The sequence below is a fragment of the Euleptes europaea genome, chromosome 20 (genome assembly GCF_029931775.1).
Source record: "Euleptes europaea isolate rEulEur1 chromosome 20, rEulEur1.hap1, whole genome shotgun sequence".
NCBI lineage: Eukaryota > Metazoa > Chordata > Lepidosauria > Squamata > Sphaerodactylidae > Euleptes > Euleptes europaea.
The window spans coordinates 24893626-24914799 of NC_079331.1; the positions used below are offsets into that span (position 1 = coordinate 24893626).

A 21174-nucleotide genomic window follows, 5' to 3' on the forward strand; every position below is an offset into this window, starting at 1 on the left:
TTCTGTTACAAAAGTGATCATCTCCTCCCAAAACTGTTCCTGTTAGGATATCCTCCAATTTACTTGAGTTGGCTTGCCAGTGGCACTAGCAGGCCAGCTCGTAGACAGCTGCAGCAAAAGGAAGGGCAGTCCGATCCCCCATTGGGGGCCACCACTCGAGCCCCGGCCCTTCTTTACCTGGCTGATGTCACTGGTCCATGCAGCCTTCTCTTGCCTGGAGGACGCCACAAGGATCACGGTGTACGATGGGCCAGCCTTGGGTTCCACCACAATCTTGAAATCCAGGTGGTCGATGTCTTGTCCAGATCCTTTTGCTTTACCAGAGACAAGAGGGAAGTGACAGGAGTGGGAATCAGGGACAGAAGAGAGTGTGGGGTTTTTTTCAGGGCTGTGGTGGTGGGGAGAGAGGACAACACTTGGGAGGCAAAGTAGATGTTGGGACCTGTACGAAGGCCTTGAACTTCGAACGGCGACTGGTTGCGATAACCACCCAGGTGATCACTGCCGAGGGCAGTAGAACAGCTCAATTCCAGTCCAGCAGCTCTTTGGAGACCAACAAGACTTTGGGGGCAGAAGATGTTGAGCGTTGATGTTCCCTTCGTCAGATGCCGACAAAGGGAGCGTTGACTCTGGAAGCTCATACCCACAAATCTTGTCGGTCCCTAGGGTGCTGCTGGATTCAAATCTGGCCATCCAAATGAAAGGCGGTTGAAGCCACGTGGGTGCAGAAGCCGCCTCAACTCTGGCAACATTGACTTCCTCCGTGGCTCAGGGACCATCAGCCACCAGGCATCTTGAATGCACACAAACACTGACTTCAGACACCAGTTCGAATGCAGTGAGTGGGGTGGGCCAGGGGGCCTTTGGGGAGCTGCTCATCTGAACCACAGCAGCTGCTGGTCGCCCTGTTTCCTTAGGATGCCACACACAACTGTGGGTGTCTGCAAAACTGTAAGGGAAGGTGGTGTCTGGGATTCAGCTCCCAGCCCCAGCAGAGAGAGAGAAGTATCTGGGCAAAGGTGCTTGGAAGGAAGAAGGCAGAGGCACGGAGGGGCCGGCAGGGGGTCCCAAGCGGCCCAGGGAGCATGCTGCATTTGAGGGGCTGGGGGGGGGGGCTGGTGCGCGGACCTCAAAGTGCTGACTGGTACATACCCTCCTCCTCCGTGCTCTCTGTGTCTTCCACCAGAGTGCAGTCTATGAGGGAGATGACGCCACCATTCTGAAAGTGAAACGGGGGCTCAAGAGGCATGTATTTTGCTCTGGGTCACTGTCCCCCCTTCCCCTCCCCATGGGGCTAGTAAGGCAGCTCTCGCTTGGAACATGCTATTTTTGGCCTATAGCGGAGTGCAAAGTTTAATATGATGCAGGCCTTGTTTGCTAAAAAATTAAAGGACATGATATGGACCAAGCCTCAAATTCAACTCAAAGGCATCCAACGTGTTGCTTGTCTCTTTGGTGTTTGCAACGTTTGCTTTAGAAACCCAAAATGGGGAACTTCAAAGGGAATCCCGTGTCTCTCTAGAGCACCTGTGCCTCGAGTGCCATCCCCACAATACAGCAGCCTTTACAGATAACTCAGAAAAGAGCCTGCAGATTTGTTGGTTTTGATGTCTAATTGAGGACAAAGTAAGAATGTCCACAGGATTTGAGGACAGACTCGGACAAACTTTGCGGGAAATCATTGTATGGCAAAAACCGAAAGCCACCCTGTTCTCAAAGTGCCCCATTCACAGGTAGGTTTCAAAGAAAAGCTCAATGCAGAGTGGAAGGTCCTTTCTTGGGGGTGGGGTGGGGTTTTTCCTTTGCTGGAGGTCTTTCAAGCAGAGGCTAGAAGGGCATCTGTCCAGGACTCCGTTGCTGCGCATTCCTGCTGCCCGGGGAACCCTTTCTGAGGCCTTGGGAGCAGCAGTGGTAGGGCCTTCAGAGATGGGCGGGCGGGGGGGGGGAGGGCAGGTAACGCCTCACATCTACTTTGAGCATGAGTCTGCCTAGATGGTCTCATTGTTGTTCTTGGTTGGGTTTTTTTTTTATATGCTGACTTTCTCTACCATTCAAACCAGCTTACAATCCCCTTCCCCTCCCCACCACAGACACCCTGTGAGGTAGGTGAGGCTGAGAGAGCTCTAAGAGATCTGGGTCTAGCCCAAGGTCACCCAACTGGCTTCATGTGGAGGAGTGGGGAAACAAATCCAGTTCACCAGATCAGCATCCGCCGCTCATGTGGAGGAGTGGGGAATCAAACCCAGTTCTCCAGATTAGAGTCCACCGCTCCAAATCACTACACCACGCTGGCTCTCGTCTAACTCTCGGACGCTTCCCTGTGTCTGGACAAGGAGCAGACACTCAGACTCCTGCGGTCACATAGGAATCAGTCCTGTAAAAAGTGACACTGGTAGGTGTGGTAGGGGTTGGTAGGGGAAGGGGCCGTGGCTCAGTGGGAAAGCCACTGCTTGGCCTGCAGAAGGGCCCAAGCCCAACCCCCTAGTGCCATCTCCAGTTAAAAGGACCAGGTGATGTGAAAGACCTTTCTCTGCCTGAGACCTCGGAGAGCCACTGCCAGTCTGAGTGGACACTACTGACCTTGATGGACCAAGAGTCTGATTCAGTATAAGGCAGATTCGTGTGTGTGTGTGCGTGTGTGCGCGTATGTGTGTGCGTGCATGCGTGTGTGATTTCCATGTTCCGCAGCGCTTGCACATCCAACACCTACCAGAGGCTATGCATTTTGTCTGAGCCCCATAGTGGCTCGTGATGCACCGTGCCCCCCCCCCAGCCAAGCGAGGCAGGGCCCTCTCGCTCACCTTTGTCAGGTGCAGCTTCCCCCCAGAGCCTCTGGTGCAGATGATCAAGTGCTTGGAGAAGAGGAAGCACTGCCTCTCACCCTCCTTCCGCAGGGAGAGAGAGCCCAGGCGCCCCCGGGGGATCTTCCCTTTCTCAGACATGGGCACCTGGATGAGGGAGCCTGCAGGAGAAGAGAGACCGCGCTTGGCCGGGGTCACCGGGGCCCTCCTTCCTCTCCAGGCACCCCACAGAACTTGCCCGAGGTACAGAGTGGCAGGGGGAACCCCCCCTCCCCCCCGGGCATAAGCCTCCCATGAAATGAATGTCAGGCCGGGGCCCAGTCCCTGCCAGGGACCCACTTAAACAAGGCTACCTTGTCTTACAAATGTCTGACTGGTGTCCAAGAGGATTTCGCATCCCTCGATAATCATCCGTTCAATTGCCAAGTTCTTCCGAATGTTTTCTGTCTCGCTCACTTCATCATGCATTATCCTACAGGAACACAAAAGAGTCCCTTAGCAGAATGCTGCATGACAAGATGGTCCACGCACGGCCCAGACGATGGTTCATTGAGGGGCCATCCAAAGCCCTGCCTCCAAATTGCACGGTGCCCTAAGACCCGGGCCAGCATATCTCAAAGAGACACAACGATCCAAGGATGCTGGAGAGATGCCGATGTCCCAGGAGGTGCCTGGTCAGTGCAGGGCCATGCCAGGATTGCTCCAGCAATGGGCCAGCGCAACTCCAGCAGTGCCCCACACATGTCAGGGGTGGAGGTGGCCTTCCAGCCCTGCTCGTGCCCTGGCTCTGGGGCAACCTGAGGCCAGCGGTTCCAGCTGCCCTGCTGTGTGGTTGCCAACTCTCTTGTTATTAACAAACACAACCAAGCACTGATGACACACGAAAATATAATGAAAATTTTGCAAATACAATATTACAAATTTCCGAGTCTGTATTTTCGTGTGTCATCAGCACGAGGTTTTTTCTTTGAACTCTCTTGTTATAGCTTAGTTCCTGCCACCATTACAAGCTGTTTAACAGGCCGTTGCCTGACCAAGGGCACCAGGAGGGCAATTCACTGACAATGGGAGGCGGCTCTTCAAATCTGCCCCCCCAACCACACATACATTTTAAAAGAGCAGAAAGTAACTCTTCCAACCTGGAGAGCTCCTCCAACTTGGACTTGGCATAATCCAGGCTGTTCCTCTCCACGTGCTCATGGGGCGTGTGGGCCAAGAGCTCGTGCAGAGTCAAGATGTACCGGGGAATCTGGGTCAGGAGGCAAGAGAGGGTGGAAATCAGGACCCGTGCGGATACACACACCCCTCCAGATGCCAGGCCCGCACGTCTCCTTCCGGGCTTCACTCACAGGACAGCAAAGCGTACTTGGGCTCACCTGGAACATGGGGTATGTCAGAAAGGTCTCCAGCGTCCTCTCCTCGCAGTCCGGCTTGGCCTCATAGTGCTTGAGTAGCTTGTCAAAATCCCGGTTCTGTTTGCAGTGGGCGAGAATCTGCAAGCTGTACTGGTGGTTCCGGACAAACTCCTGGTAGATGTTGAGCATGGGCAGCAGGATATCAAAGAGATCGGCTGCAAGGAAAGGAGGGGGGGTTGAAGAAGCACCTGCTGGATTTTTGGAGAGGACAGTCCCACGTCCTGAACGCCCAGCCTGCAGGTCGTGGGGCAAATGCACCTGAGTGAGGGGCCATCTCTCGTTCAGGTCATGTTGGCCACAGCAGCCAACTGTCAAGCAAGCACAGCAGAAGAATCAAAGAAGGCTCTGTGAACAGCGGCTTTTACGCTTTGGAGAGTGAGGCACCGGGGCTGGCTGGAGGGAACTGTGCTGTCCCGACATGCGTTGCTGATGCCCTTGGCCTATCTGCCTAGCAGCAGGTGGCAGCAGGAGGGCTTCTCCAGCTGATAGGGTCCGCCCCAGCTGGACTCTGCAGCCCCCGCAGCCCAGAGACCAGATGGGCCTGCTTGGCTTGAATTCAGTTCACCTTCTAGCTGGCTTCCAGGGCCAGCACAAACACCATCTTCCATCTCTTGGTGAAGAGAGAAGTTGTCAAAGGCACGAGAAGCCTAGTATGGAAAGAACGGGCAGCAGAAGGTGGGATCTTGTTCTATCTCCCCCCCCCCACTCCCTATTGGACCCCCAGATTATCTCTCTGACAGAAGGCAGGGATGTTGACCCGTGTGTGTGTGTGTGTGTGTGTGTGTGTGTGTGTGTGTCTTTGGCCCCTTTTCCTTAATAAGGCATTCCAGATTAGGAGCCGCATCAGGTTTCTGTCCTAAGACTCTTGCATTGCTCAGGATACTGACTCAGCTGGCCAGTAGAATGGAAATATGCCTGAGCATATCCTGAAGATTTGCCAGCATGTTTGAAGATGTGCTGGCACTGAGCCATATCAGCACCCTGCCAGCATCACTCTGATTGTGGCATCGTGGCATGTCTGTGGGGCTTCACCACCCCCAGTCCCTGGGCACCAGCAGCCAAGTGTGTGGCAGCATCTCCCTATCGCTGCTCTGCTCAGAACCACCAGCTCCCAGCAGCAGCCCCCACCCCTCCAGCTGGGGCTGCCAAGCCCAGTGCCCCGGGAGGGGGATGCCTCGCCAAGCTGCGGCTATTTCTCCTCCTTCTCCCCAGGTGGCACCAACAGTCCCCCTTCCTCAGTCATTCCAGCAGCCAGGATGCCCACTGCCCACTGCTGCCCTGTTCATGCTGGCATCAGGCCACTCAAATGAGGCCACTCGTCTGCTGCAGTCAGAACAGCCAAGAACGCTGCCTGACGAAGGGCCCTTCGGCTCTCGACAGCTCAAACTCCAAAACTCTTGTTGGCCTCTAAGGTGCTCCTGGACTCGAATCCGGCTGTCCAACTGCAGACCAAGGTGGCCGTCCTCCGAGAGAACCCCGTGGGCCCCTCCAAGACTCGCGCCTTTCCTGTGACGGGAGCTTCAGAGGCTCACAAGCCCACTTGGTCAGATCCTCTTTTATTACCGGGCGATGCCCATCAGGCCCTTACTCACCCAGCACCAAGGTGGGCCAGCTAGAGATCCGCGCTTTCAAGCCCTGGTAAAAGATCTGGTGCAGAAACATGATTGTTTCACTGGAAAAGGAACAAACAGAAAAGGCAAATAAATAGTTTGGGACTTGCTCCGTCAGCACTTTTGCAAATGGACCAAGCTAGACTAACTATAAATGAAACAAAAGTTATTGAGTGTCAAATGGATCTCTTGAGATCCCCTGCATTTATAGCACCTCAACTTTCCATGTATATTCTAGCACCAGCTGCATATTTATACTCCCTAGAAAGGAACACACATAGGAGGGCCTATCCAGTGATGGCGAACCTTTTAGAGACCGAGTGCCCAAACTGCAACCCAAACCCACTTATTTATCGCCGTGCCAACACGGCAATTTAACCTGAATACGGTTGCTAACTCCAGGCCGGGACATTCCTGGAGATCTGGGGGACAGCGGAGTTTGGGGAGGGAACTGATCTGTGTAGAGCGGCGGTCGGTTGTAATCCCGGGAGATTCCCAGGCCCCAACTGGAGGTTGGCAATCATGTGTGTGTGTGTTAATTGCCTATGAATCAAAGTCCTCCAAAAGGTCCTATCTTTGGCAATCGTACCAGGGGAGGAATTCCTGCGAAGGCAGGAAAAGCAAGGCGATGTCGCCGTGTTACCTCAGGATCGCCCACTTACTGCAGCCTCGGGGAAGTTGGCCAGGCCGCGCAAGCAGCAGCAGTTCTGGGTGAGAAGCGAGGGCAGAGGTTGCCCCAGCAGGACTCCTCCTCTGAGGGCAGGGCCGGGGGCGGCGCAGCCAGCCAGAGCCAGCGCCAGTCTCGCTGCCGCTCGTGATGCAAAGCAGGAGATGCGCGGCGGTTCCCGCTTGAGGAGAGCCCCCACACGCCGCCAGCCATCCCGGCCGGTCACCCTGCACCCCCAAGGGGGAGAGAGAGGGAAGCTCGCCAGTGCCCCGGAGACAGTGAGAGGACCCGGGGAGCTCAACTTTCTCCCCCCCACCCCTCCCCTCGTGGCTGCCAAAAGAAGGAGAGGAGAGAGGCTGCCCGGTGAAAGAGCCGGGGCTGCGGGCAGGGGTCGCCACCATGAGGCGGCTCGGGGATCCCTCCCGCCGCCTCTCCTGCTGCTGCTGGGGCTGCTTTTCTGAGCTGGGGCGACGGTGCGCTTGCCCACAGAGAGGGCTCTGGTGCCCCCTCCGGCACGCGTGCCATAGGTTCGCCACCTCTGGCCTATACACTGGCCAGATGTGCAGCCCTACCATCTGCCATATTAGAAGGGAGATTTAAGAAAATCCCCAGGGTGGAGAGACTTTGTCCGTGTAACACAGGGGAGCTGGCAACCATTGAGAATGTATTTTTTAGATGTCCCCTCTACAAGTCAGCCCGCTTCAATATTATTGACCCTTTGATTAGGGAAATGGGCTCTGGTGATGAGGGTGAATGGACCCAAAGGTTTCTGCTGGGAGACACGGCTCACCACTCACCACACAGGTCGCAAAATACCATGGAGTAGCAATGAAGCTACGTCACCTTCATGTACTTCCTTAATCTGTGGAAATGTAAAATCCGGTGATTCCTAATTTTGCTGGCCTTGGTTGTAAGCATCTACTCTGTAGGGTCAGTTTCTGTTTTACCCATTTTATCTGGCATACTAGCCACAAATAAAATTTATTTAGTTATAGAAAAGGCAAATGAAACTGGAATCAGCAAACTGCTGCTCCTGAGCGCTCATTTTCAGAGGAATTTGTCCCTGGGAAAAAACTAATTCTACAAAGAGGAAAATATCCATTGTTAAATTAATCATTATTTTAACCAAGAAAGGGGTTTTTTCTACACAGTTCTGTGCATCTGCTATGCTGTATACTGTTTTTAAGGCTACTTTGGGGCTGGCTGGATGTTGGGCAAGTTTTGTTAGCCTCGGTTTGTGACAAGAGGAGTGTTGGGGAAGGCTGATATTTCAGTGCCACTGGGAACTGGAAAACACGGCAGAGGGAGGCAGGAGGCTTCTCAAGGGACTCGTCATGACAAAAGCCCTTCGTCACTGTAGTAATGGTGTGTTTGCATTTCCACCTGTTCCACGGTCCCTGTCTTTTCTGCCTTGTTCACCTGTCTTTATCGCACTGGGGCTGACTTGCCGTTTGATTGTCTGTTCTCGTGGTCGCAACTTCCACCCCCACACATATCAACAAGACCGCAAGATGGGAGACACATTATTGCTGGTTGTTCCTCTGGTCCCTGACCCATCCCGAGAGACGCAGGGCCAGCGTCCCTATCCCCTCTGCCTAGTCAGTGACGCTGCACAGCCCCAGATCAGTCAGGGATAAAACTTCACTCCTATCTGGGTGATGGGAGGAGGATAAGATTGATCTGGCTTGAGTGGATTTACACGCAGAGCATCATTGTACAGCAGGGAGATGGCGAATCTTTGCAGAGCCCCAGGAAAGCTCTCTCTTTAGCCTCTTCCACTGGATGCTTCAGGCCTGCACTGCCAAATCCAAGCCAATTAGGGCATAATCATAGAGGTAATGCTGAAGGCAGTAGCTGTCGTGGTCCCCCAGCACACACACACAAACACACACTGAATGGTTTAAACTCTCACAGGAGCAAGTCCAAGGGTAGTTCAAAAACCAGGTCCAAGGGTCCAAGCCGAGGTCCAGACAGAGCAGACAGTTCACAGCAAGGTCAGGCATAGATAGACGTGCTGCTTCCACACAGCTACACCCTTTCCAGCTGCTTATATAAACCTCACGCTGCTCAGGCAGCCTGTAATGCCACCTCAGACCTGCTCCTGCAAACACTCATCCCTGCTGTCAGTGCTGGGTCAGTACCGAGCTGCCAGTCGAGCACTTCGCCTCCAGTCCTGTAAGGTCCTACGTGTTCGCCTCCCCTGCTGTTCCTGAGGCTCTGGTGACAAGGGGGGTGGGCAGACAGGCAGCTGGCTTTCTGCAGCCAGCTCAGGGCTAGAGGGCTGAGGAGTTGCTGTGCTGGTTCCTGGCTGCGGGTTTGGGTCTGGCCCCACAGGGGCTGCTTCTTCCTGTGCCACCTCCAGTGCTGGCTGTGGATAGAAGCCAGGGCTGCTGGCTGACTCTTCGTCAGAGGAGTCATCGGTGTCCACTGGACCCTGCTGGGCCATGACCGCAGCTAGCCTGCCTGTGGGGATGCAGCCCGGGACAGCAGTCGCCATGTGCACACAGTTGGGCCGCAGCAACTTTTAAACTGCTCCGCAAGCCTTGAGAGCCTTTGGATCTCACTGTTTGTGATCAGCAATCAGCCCCATGGAGCGAGGACTGCCTGGGAGCCCCAGTCTCCAAGGCCAGCATGGCGGGCCTCTCTTTGGTCTCTTATGCATGGCTGTTTCCCTTGAGGTCACTTCAGGTCTTTGTTCTGTTTATGTATTCTGTTTCTAGCCATCAGAGGCTGCCTCACTCTCCCTCTGTGTTTCCTCGCATTTTGCCCGCTTTTTCAGAGACCTGTTTTATCTCAAATTTGAAAACGTGGGCAAAATGCAGGGAAATACAGGGGGAGAACGAGGCGACCTCTGACTGTCGGAAATGGCATGCATAATCCAAACAAAGACCCGAAGTCGTCGGAGGGGTAACTGCAAGGGAAATAGGCATTGCATAAAAGGCCTTTATTTTGTTCTGCCTCGCTATGTAACCTATGTAAAACACCACCTATATAACACCTATATAACTGCCTCGCTATATAACACCATGTAAAACACTACCTGTACCACAAACAATTGCTCCACTTTTTGGGTATCCTACAAACCTGAAAGGAAAGTCTGGCAGGCCCAGAGTCTAAAGTAAGGAAGAAAAAGGTGAGGTTATCGTCCTCAGAACCTCACCTGCGTAGGCAAACCCTGAATTGGAGGGAGGTGGCTATCCTCCCCTATGAGTTTTTCTCCTTGTTTCAGGATTGAAGGATAGATTGGGCGTTCTGCTTGTTCACCGGCCCCCTAGTTCTCCCATGCACGCCCTGTCTGAATTGGCAGTGGTGATCTCGAAGCGGGCATGAGAGGCCCCAAGAGGGATGGCTCTGGGGGACTTCCGCGTTCAGCTGGAAGCACCTTGATGGTGGCACCAAAAACAGATGCTGGGCAAGTTCCCAACTGGATGGCCTTGAAGGCCCTTGCCCAAGTCTGTGTCCAGCGCCTTTGAGCAGGCACGTTTGCTGCTTATTCTGCGGTGCCAGCTGATTGGCTCCTCAGTTCTTACAGTTTGGGTGTGGTCGTCTTTAAAAAAAACATGTTTTGAAATAGCTGTGATTATGCGATTTCTAGCACTAGGCATGGTGTAACAGCTCTAATCTGCTCAAAATGAGAAGCAAAGTTATGGAGGCATACTTCCACCGACAGCAGTAAACAGAGAGGGAGGCAGATTTGTGATCATAACAAGCAGATGCCAGAAGAACACAGAGACACCGAAGCGCCAAGTCTCAATTCAAAAAAGAATCTTTACCTTTTAACGATGTGCTTTTAAAAACTGGAGGCAGTGGAAGACGCACGGGGCAAAGGGGCAGCTGTGGGGGGGGGGGGAGCCCTGCAATCGGGGACCCAGCAGGGCTTCTCCCTCTGTTTATTTACGCTGGTGACTTGTTTATGTTTGAGTGGGTTGGGGCTGTTGCACTGTGCCACCTAATGCTAACATGGGCGTACTACCGATAGGTTCTGTTATTTTAGCAAGAGACCCCAGGAAGCAGTTTGGATGAGGCTGACAACCAGTGCGATGTTTTGCAAAGGAAGCAGAACAATGACCCACACGGACACACCTGAAACGCAGCCCAAGCAATCAGTGCCTGCTTGCAACTGGCAGAGCAGGCTGCGTGCTGAACTGACAGGGCCTGGAGCATCTGCGTGCCCTTCGGCACAGCTTGCTAAGTCAGCAATGGCTGCCAGCTTAGAAGTGGGGGGGGGGCAGGGTACTTTTTCATTCATAGTTATATGTCTGTATGTTTTCAGTATCCTGACATACATACAGAAGACAGGTTTTCCCATTTGCTCTATCACTGCACATCCCAAAGAAGAAGCAAAAGACTGGCTACAAATGCAACTCTCCTGTGTGCCAGAATCCTCCCATGCAGCTGGAGACCCAGCTCTACGAGGAAAGACTTGGGAATGTTCGGTCTGGAGAAGAGGAGGTGGAGGGGAGACATGATTGCTCTCTTTAAGTATCTGAAAGGCTGTCACTTAGAGGAGGGCAGGGAGCTGTTCCTGTTGGCATCAGAGGATCATAGGACTCGCAATAGTGGGTTTAAATTGTGGGTGGAGAGGTACCAGCTGGATATTAGGAAAACATTTTTTACAGTAAGAGTTGTTCAACAGTGGAATCAGCTACTTAGGAAGGTGGTGAGCTCCCCCTCTCTGGTAGTCTTCAAGCAGAGGCTGGACAAACCCTGGTCAGGGATGCTCTAGGCTGATCCTGCATTGAGCGGGGGAGGAGGGGGTTGGGCTAGATGGCCTGCATGGCCCCTTCCAACTCTGTGATTCTAGAATGCAGCAGCCAGGTTGCTTCTGTCCTCAGTTTCAAAAAGAAGCCAAAGTTCTCCTCCTCTCTCCAGCCAACTGATCGCCCTCCTCTTGGAGCTGCACCGTGGCCAGAACTGGCACCTGCTCACCTGTTCAGAAAGATGCTGCTGACATCGTCGTGGGTGATGGGGGGCTTTTTGGAGCTGGCTGCCATCCTCAGCGGGCGCAGGAAATTGTTCACCAGGATGTGGAGCTGCTGCACGTACTCTGCCTCAGCCTCCAGCATGCTGAAGACCACCTGGTTCCTCTTCCTCATGCTGTCTGCGTGGGGGGAGCGGATGTAGTCCTGGATGATGGTCTTCCATTTCCTCCTGCACAGCCAACCCCGCAGGAAGCTCTGGACCTGCTTGCAAAGAAGGAGGCTCAGGGGGTGGGGGGCAAGCAAAAACAGTGGGGCCAGACCCTGACTTGGCAATTGACTCCCCCCACCCCTGAACACCTCCCCTGTGTTCCAAGGGACGAGTCTCCCTTGGCTGAGGACCCCTCCCCTCGCTTGGCCTGCAACCTCAGCCCCTCTCGGTGCCCACACTCACAGCACCTTTGCCCAGAGGCCCCGTGTGCTGGCACAGCCCCGTGTGGGCTCTGTAGCTTCATTCTTTAATGCTTATTTTGAAAATTAAATTTCCCATTACAGAGGAAAACAAAGAACATAGTCAATCTTTTCTTAAAAAGTTAGCTTTCCCATGCAACTGTAAATAAAATTAAACATCTGACTGTTCTGTTGTGGCTTGACTATTACTCTCCTGCCATCTTCTCAATCAAATTATAGCCAGCCCTGACAACAACCAGTAAAAAAGGCAATAGAGTACGTGTAGCATAGTTATACTATCAGACCAGGATCCGGGAGACCCAGGTTCGAATCCTCACTCTGCCATGGCAGCTTGCTCCAATCACTCTCTCCCCGCCTAACCTACCTCACAGGGCTGTTATGTGGATAACAATGAAGGAGAGGAGGACGATGCCAGCCACTTTGAGCCCCCACTGAGGAGGAATGTGGGGCATAAATGAAGTAAATAAATAAATATGAGCACCATCTCTGTCCCCCACTCAAACACCTGTTGAATGCAGCTGGTGGGCATGCATTTAAGCAGAATTTGATATGCTGACTCTAGTGTTTGAAGCGCTTCTCAAATAACATATATTCTTGCACCAATCCAACAACCTCATAAGGTGTACCTGTAGTGAGTTTGTGCTGAGCTGAATGAATCATAGAATCATAGAGTTGGAAGGGTCCACCAGGGTCATCTAGTCCAACCCCCTGCACAATGCAGGAAATTCACAACTACCTCCCCCGTCCAAGTGACCCCTGCTCCATGCCCAGAAGATGAACTCTGAGATTGTGCATGATTTTAGAGTGGCACAATGCCCCCCTCCTGCACACATTTTAGACTTGTTTTTGTTGAAAATGGTCACACCTGCACTATAACACATGACAATGCATATCAACAAATGAAGAAGCCAATGGGAAAATATGCCTCCGTTCAATCAGCAACCACCAGACTGTTGTGGGTCATAGATCGGGGATGTGCAGATTCTTGGCAAGGGGCCAAGAGACTGTCTTTCCCAGGAGAAAAGAGCCCCCTTCCTGGGGGGGCTCTTGCTGCCTGCCTCCGCTTCCCTCCTCCAGGGCTTCTGGAACTCCCAGCCTCCCAAACCCTGGAGCTCACCTTCTTGATCTTCTTGATGTCGCTGTCGTCGTCACTGGGAATGTTCGTCTGGTTGGACTGGATGCGCTCGTTCTCCTTCAGCAAAGCAGCAATCTTGGAACACACAGAACACAAACAGGTAAAGAAAAGGGGCCCAACCCCACAGCCCACCCACCAGCCTCAGGGCAGGACGCAGGAGAAAGTCTGTGTGGGAGGGAGAGAAGATAAGCAAAATGAAGAAATTAAAGTGAGAAAAGAATTGAACTGAATTCAAGAAATATCCTACTTTTATGAGCAAAAATATATCACCCATTCCTTTAAACAGCAATGAGGAAGGACACACACACACTCCCCGGCAGATTGATAGCCAGACAGGAAGTGTTTGCTTTGGCATGTCCGATTCCCTCCCAAAGTAAACCTTTAAACGGTTTTGTGAGTCTGCAGAACCCTGGCCATTTTACATGGAAAACGCTCCTGGCTTTGAAGGCTCCCTACTTTTCAGCTGGGCAACTTTCCCCTGCGTCTCCAACAGTGTGCCACTGGGGTTCCCGGGCTGAAGCCTGGGGGACAACAGAGCTGACTCCAGGCACGCCTCTTCCTCCGATGCCCTGATGCCCCACCCTCCCATGCTGACTTCCTAAGCGGAAATCTTCCGGGCCCGGGCAATTCAGCGGTCACCTGTCCCAGCGGTCATCTGCCCTCCTCCTGACAGATATTACAGCACTGTAGATCTTGACTTCTGGTGCACACCCGTCTTCCAAGGACTGTAATATTGAATGTCAGACTCTACAGATTCCTATCAGGCACAAGGATCGTACGTTCCACTGCACGATGCTGGGCATTGTGCGACCATGGGTGAATGAATACACTTCCCATTACGGTTTTATCTGGGCACCCGATCAGCTGCTCGATGGGCCATCTTTTTGCTGTTCTCCAATTGGGCGATGCCAGCGTGAGGCCTTTGCTGGCAGAATCCTACCTGCTCAGAAGAACGTGGTTTGCATGATGGATACTGGGCTGGCTGAAAGAGGCCCTAAATGAGCCACCTCTGCAACTCATTTGCACTTGAAATGATCGGCATCCTTGGTGGGAGGGGCTCCATTACCTCTGATTTCAGGCGCTCCGTCTCTATTTCTCCATCTTCGATTTGTTGCCGGAGTTGCTTGGCAACCGTTTTCTCGCTTTCCACAATCTGAAGCAAATGGAGGTACTTCTGGGTTAACGCTTCATGCTCTGTGGCAAGCGTCCTATAACTGTTTCACAAACACAACAGTTAAAACCACACCTCCTCTCCACTCATCCTGCCTGCCTGCCTGGCACACCCCGGAGGGGGCACCAGGGAACCCACACCGCACTCCTCTAGCCAGGCCCGATAACTTCCCGGGGGGGGGGGGAGCCGCTCAGCCGTATTAATCCGTTGCAGTAAAAAGAGGGCTGCAGCCCGTCAAAGACCAAGAGATTGATTGTAGTAAAAGTTAGAATCATAGAATCATAGAGTTGGAAGGGACCACCAGGGTCATCTAATCCAACCCCCTGCACAATGCAGGAAATTAACAACTACCTCCCCCCACATCCCCAGTGACCCCAACCCTCTCCCCGCCATGCAGGATCCCACAATCAAAGCACTCCCAACAGATGGCCATCCAGCCTCTGCCCAAAGACCTCCACCACCCGCCAAGGCAGCACATTCCACCGTCGAACAGCCCTCACCATCAGAAAGTTCTTCCTAATGTTTAGGTGGCATCGCTTTTCTATTAGTTTAAATCCATTACTCCGTGTCCTAGTCTCTGGAGCAACAGAGAACAAGCTAGTTCCCTCATCAACATGACATCCCTTCAAATATTTCAACATGGCTATCATGTTTCCCCTCAACCTTCTCTTCTCCAAACTAAACAAACCCAACTCCCTAAGTCTCTCCTCATAGGGCATGGATTCCAGACCTCTGACCATTCTGGTCGCCCTCCTCTGGACACGCTCCAACTTGTCAACATCCTTCTTAAATTAAAGGAGCCCAAAACTGGACACAGCATTCCAAGTGAGGTCTGACCAATGCAGAACACCGTTGTTGTGGGGTAGAGCCCCGTTTCAGTCAGAATGCACAAAGTGGAGGCAATTAGACACAAACTGGCAAAGGTGGGGAGGAGGGGCATTGTGGCCAGTGGGGTTTAAAAGGCCAGGTTAGCCAAGAGGTTTCATTGGGGACATTTTTATACAACACTCAACAGAAGTTCGCTGAACTTATCTGATAAACTGTGAAGTGTGCTGTAGTCCTCTGAGCGGTGAAAAGTTCCAGCGCTTATCCATGTTGGTTGCAGAGACAGACAGCATTTTTGTCCCATTGGCTTGGTTTACAAATATACAGGTGGGGGTAAAGAGGCCCCCCTGCAGGGCAGCAGCTCCACTACCCCCCCCCCATCCCCACAGGGAGAGAGAGATTCTGTGCCACCTCCAGGCAGACTCTGCTCCTTCCAGCGTCTCAAAGTGGTGCCTTTTCTTTTGGCTCAGACTCAGACACCTGCCTGCTCCCGTCAGCTGGGGGGGGGGGGTCTCCTTCAATCCCTGATGGCTGCTTTAAGGCCCCCACTGCACGGAGATGCCCACTGCTGTGCGGACACACTCCTTTGGCCGTGTGAGGCACAGTGACCAGAGCCCCAGAGTTTTGCACAGAAATGTCACCAACTGTCCATGGCGTGGTCTTTAAACCCACCTGTCACTGTTTTTCCATCTTCCCCCATTCATGGCAGGCCTCAGACTGAAGCAAGGCTCTAGTCCACAATGTCACAATTCAGGGCACGTGTTGAGACTTTGCCTTTCTTGGTTCAGAGAAAGGGAAGGAGAGGAGCTCAGGCTCCACACTGGGCACGAGTTCCACCCGAGCCCCTGGAGAGTTGGCTCCAGCCTGGGCGGAGCACTCCGAAGGCTGTGACGGATAAGGGCAGCTTCATCTATGCAGTCAGCCAAGCTGGAATTTGTTACTCTGCAATTTATTTGGATAGATACCTGCCAATCAAATTGCCCTTCTTCATCTCGCTTCTAAGTGCAGCGGAGGGCTTCCCAGTGCCTACCTGTTATTCGCATAGGCTAACAGCATTTCCTGTGCAATGACAGCCAGTTAAGTTAGAGCTAATTGGATGATTTGAATCTGAGTCTCTAAGATCCAGCCTTGAAATTACACCCTGAAGTAGAGTATCCCCAATGTTCTGTACCTTTAGAGACCATTTATGCACCTCATCATTCAACTTGAGCACCTGACAAATACGATTTTTAGTATGCAGCAGGAACCAGAGCTGACCCAGATGCAATTAATCCCTGCGCGCCCATCTGTGACACTTGGACAGGGCCATCCTATGAACACTTTCCTGAGAGTAAATCCCACTAAATAGATCTGGGTGCCCTGACTTGACTGGCTAGCTCAATCTCATCAGATCTCAGAAGCTAAGCAGGGTCGGCCCTGGTTAGTATTTGGATGGGAGACCGCCGAGGAAGTCCCATGGTCACTACGCAGAGGAAGGCAATGGCAAAACCACTTCTGGTAGTCTCTTGCCTTGAAAACCGTACTGGGTTGCCATCGGTCAGCAGCGACTTGATGGCCCTGTCCACCACCAGACCTGGGAAGGATCCTGAATAGACCTGCTCTCTGCCAATCTGGGGGTTTGCACATATAAATCCACAGAAGTAGCCACTGCAGGTCCCATCTCATCCCTTGGAGTGCCACTATGCCAAACTGGCCACTAGAAGCCAGACTTGGCATTTGCCAATGACTGAGGTGCATCAAAGCTGATGTTTGGCTTCGTTTGTGCCCTTTGGCACAAAGCCTCCAGGTATCATCTGTGAATGAGGAGGGAGGGAGGGAGAGAGCCCTCTTTCCATTTAGTTCTTGGTAAAAGAGCATTTTCAGGAAATGCAGAGCGATTTAAGAAAGAAAAACGGGACCAAATAATTACATTAAAGCACAGCTGTCAAGGATGAATTCTCCTCCTTGGGTGCATCAGCGGCCAGCCTCCCCTGCTGTTTCCTTTTCTACTTCTGAGCCTCCCTCCCCCTGCCCGGGCCAGCCTGGCTCCCGCTGCCTTCCAGGAATCTGCCTCTGGAACGAAGGCCTGCCGCCCAGGGAACCAACCACCTTGAAGGTTTCAAGGCCCTTTTAAGCCCGGGCCCCCACTTTCATGTGTCCTTCCCAGAGGCAAAAGGTAGACATTTCCAATGCCACCCTTCCTCTCCCCCCATGTCAGCACTCACAGCAGGTAGCAGGGGGTGGGAGAAAGCCTTGCCAGAAGGAGGTACCTTGCATGGCTGATGGCAGCCACCCACTCGTCACAGTCCTTGGAGTCCTCCGTCCTCAGCTCCAGGGATTTCTGGTTCTCGTGGTTAAAATTAACAGTAAAATAGTGCTGTAAAATAAGGAAGAAGACTGTGTTGGGAATTTGCTGCCTTACTGCTGAGACTGGGTGTATCGCTACGGTCTGGCCAAGACACCCTCCTTCTGAAATCCTCCCAGCTTAAAGCGTGTTCGGAGAAGGTGTCAGCTGAGGTCCTGTAATGCCCAGCGGCTAGAGGAGTGGCCCCTGGTGGGCAGCCGTCCACTTTGCCATCTGAGCAGAGCAGCCATCTCTGCCTTCTCCACTCATGGGGCTCTGGGGCTGGCCAGGGGGCCGCTAGCAGTAGCCAAGTCTGCTTGGGGGGGGGTTCTTGGCACTCCTAACATCTGAGCCTGTCTTCTGCTCATGACAGGCCGGGCCAACTGGTCTTCTGGCCTAGCAGCCCCGGCTGGGGGCATGGCCCCTGATGGGCCCTGAGAGGCCAAGAGCCTTGGGGTCGGCCAGGGTTTTGACCTCGGTGGGATCTGTGATCTTGGCATATTCACCCTCTGAGTAGGACTCATCAGGCCCAACCCTGACACCAAATATGAAACTGTAGATCTACTAACTAGCCTACGTAATGTCACCAAAATTGACTTCTGTGCCAGAGAACTGGAAACTGGCAAATGGCATACCAATTTTTCAAAAGGGGTCCAGAGGGCATCCAGGGAGTTATAGGCCAGTTTGCCCAACATCTGTTCCAGGTAAATTTGTAGACAGAAACTATTATCTAAGAGAGAATTGTTAAGCACAGAGAGGAACAAGGCCTGCTGAGGGGGTAATCTGCATGGCTTCCGCAAAGGGAAGTCCTCCTTCACCAAACTTTTGAAGTTCTTTGAGCAGGTTAACAAGCATGTGAATAAGGGTGATCAAGCAGGCACTGGATACTCGGACTTCCAAAAAGGCTCTTGACAAAGATACCTCACCAAATACTCCTGAGTAAGCTTGACAGTCATGGGATAAGAGGACAGGTTCTCTTCTAGATTAAAAGTTGGTTAAACAACAGGTGGCCTAAATAGGAATAAATGGACATAAGTAGGAATAAATGGACAGTTCTTGCAATGGACTTTGAGGCAGGATGGTGGACTAGATGGACCACCGGCCTGGCCTAGCAGGGCTCTTCCTACGTTCTTAGCAGTTTGGATTGCATGGAGTGGTGAGGGGTAGCCATGGGGTGCTTCGATGTGTATATGTGTCCAAGGAAGGCAGGTGTATGAACCTCCAGTGAGCAGACTGAGACTTGCTACCCTCCCTGCTCTTGAGTAGCCCCTGGGAGCCCAGGCAGCGAGCATCTGAGATCCCAGCCCTCCTCATTTGCTCCATGCCGAACTCCAAGCGGACTCAGACAGAAGCAGAAAGGGACTCGGCTCGCAGGCTATTTTTATCTTCCCTTGGCATTTACTGTATTTGTGTTAATTTTCATCAAGGAGGTTTCTAGCCCAGCAGAAGGGTTTGGTATGTGTGCATGCATGCGTGCGTGCATGTGTGTGTGTGTGTGTCGTTCATTTGCTCTCCTTTCCTTCAGTCTCCTAGGAAACAAGCCATGTTCTCTAAGGCCAGAGCTTGAACTGAATAACTTGGAAAATAAATAAGGAGACAGTTTGCTCCACCCATCCATTGTCCCTCAGGCCTCTACTCTCAAGTAAAAGCGTTCTCTGGCAGCGGCTGCAGGGCAGCCCTATTCAAAGCCATGGAGAAGCAGCGAGGCCTCCTGGCTGCCTGCCAGCCCCCCTCCCTGGGCAGCAGCCACGCTTGGCACTGCTGGGCCCCCACGGTCCCAACAGCCATTTCCCTTCCTATGTGGAATACGTGGCTGGCAGGGATTGCGAGCTGGAGAGGCAGATGCAGAGATAGCAGGGGAGGGGGCTTGCCCAAGGCAGCCGAGGGAAAGGGAGACGGCAATGCCCCAAGGTGCCCGGCTCCCTCTGCATCAGGTGGCCGACTGCCAACAACTGCAATTGCCCTGCTGTGCTCAATGACGGCTTTGTAGAGATTCTTGTCGAAGAGAGCATTTTCAGCCCTGTCTCTGAATGGCAGAGGGCCCTGACCCAGGCTGGGGGCGCCCGGGTGACTCGGAGAGAGTCCAGCATGTCTGAAGATGTGCTATGCCGGTGTAGCCCATGGCCTATGCAGAATTAGGTGGCATATGGCACACCTTGGAGGAGGAGTGGGGCTTCTCCAGCCTGCCCCCTGCCCCCATGCTGGTATAATCCTGCGCTAGCTACAACCCTGGTGTAATGGGGAACATTCTCATAGAAGTTGTGGCCTCCTTTGCCCACCATCATGCCCATCAGCTGTGGTGCCACTCAGTGGTTCCCAGCCAGATGGGGCAAAGAAAATACGGGGTCAAGAGAAACCATTTTACCCTTTTCTGTCGGGATGTTTTCCCAAGCAGAAGTGTGTCCCCCACCCCGCAGCTCTTTCACTCCCTGCAGTGGGAAAGCAACAGTCACCTCATGCCCAAGAAGGCAACTTGGGAGGGAGGCTTTTGAGGCCACCCTCCGTGGGAATGGAAAGAGTGGCCTCCCTGCTGCCAACCCTGGGCACAGGCACTGTTCGCTTGGCAGAGGGCAGGTATGTACAAAAGAGGCTCTACTCCAAGGTGCAGAGGGCACGGCAATCGCACCAGAGTCCACAGCCACTCCCTAATCGTTGGGCAGTGTGCCAACAGTGCCCCATGGAGGGAAACAAACAGCCAAGGCAAGTGGCCCCCTCCCTGTTGCTGTGCTGCTACTACCCACACAAAGAACACAAGAAGACAGGGAACCAAGGAAACTTCACACCACCCAGTGCTGGGAGGCCCATGGCACTCTGGGACAGAGGGGGAAAGTGTGTCTTTGGGTGTATGTATGCGGGTGTGTCTGTGCATCTCCTGACACACATCGCAGGGCATCTTGTGCATCTCCAGTCCTGGAGGGAACCGTGCAGAGTGAATTCCTTGCCTGGATTATGCTGATGCCTCAGGGGAGGGGCCATGGGTCAGGGGCAGAGCATCCATCCACCCTGCATGCAGAAGGCCCCCAGTTCAATGACCCCGGCAGCATCTCCAGCTAAAAGGATCAGACAGGAGGTGGTGTGACCGACCTCTGCCTGAGGCCTTGGAGAGCTGCTGCCAGTCTGAGTAGACGATTACTGACCATGATGGGTGGATGTTCTGATTAAGTACAAGGCAGCTTCCTGTGTTCACCTCTAAGGGGAAGCTGCAAACAGGCACACTGTCTGTAGAACATATCTGCCACGTGATAGTCAGGAGACCGGCCATTTGTAAATTCCAGAGATCTGGACAGCCACTAAGCCCAGCTTCTGGTGTGACACTCTTTCAAGTCAAAGGTGGCAAGAGGGGGACATGCTCTCTGCCCCCCCACACCACAGGGCTCAGGCAGCAAGCACACACATTCTACATGCCTCTGAGGCCCACCCAGTCACACCTCTTCCCTGCTCTCCCGTAGTCTCCTTAGCTTGCAAGCTGTGCCGAGCACACCAACACAAAGGAACTGGGTCCCCCAAGCTTCCTCGGACACAAGAGAGTATGGTGTGGTGCAGAGACATCTCAGGCTCCCCTCATTCCAGGCCCTTCTCTGGCTTCACTCCCTTCCTCATATTCCACTGTTCTAGCATCAATGTTATACACAGAAGATGGCCATGAAAGGTCAATATACAGTCTGCAGTACGGTAAGAAGCAATTACTGCTTTCCTTCTAACACTAAGAACCACAAACAAATCCAGCAGATCAGGCTGGGTGTCAAAAGAACACCTTTGGGCGCTGAATCTTGAACAAACGGTTTTGAACTTGCAGATTTATGTGTTTATTAGCATTATTTATAGTCCACCTTTCTC

General features: G+C 52.9%; 1 protein-coding gene across 1 annotated transcript in view; it reads right to left on the bottom strand.

The window, feature by feature from the left end:
* RASGRF1 (Ras protein specific guanine nucleotide releasing factor 1) overlaps window positions 1-21174 on the bottom strand; it is a 53807-nt gene that overhangs the window by 23865 nt on the left and 8768 nt on the right. Inside the window, exons 2-12 of the mRNA XM_056866001.1 lie at window positions 17264-17370; window positions 14085-14232; window positions 13001-13093; window positions 11423-11676; window positions 5809-5888; window positions 4178-4371; window positions 3941-4050; window positions 3155-3273; window positions 2802-2962; window positions 1153-1219; window positions 178-314 (exon numbers count right to left, since the gene is read on the bottom strand). Of these exons, the coding sequence (XP_056721979.1) occupies window positions 178-314; window positions 1153-1219; window positions 2802-2962; window positions 3155-3273; window positions 3941-4050; window positions 4178-4371; window positions 5809-5888; window positions 11423-11676; window positions 13001-13093; window positions 14085-14232; window positions 17264-17370 (1470 nt within the window). The remainder of the gene's footprint in view (window positions 1-177; window positions 315-1152; window positions 1220-2801; window positions 2963-3154; window positions 3274-3940; window positions 4051-4177; window positions 4372-5808; window positions 5889-11422; window positions 11677-13000; window positions 13094-14084; window positions 14233-17263; window positions 17371-21174) is intronic.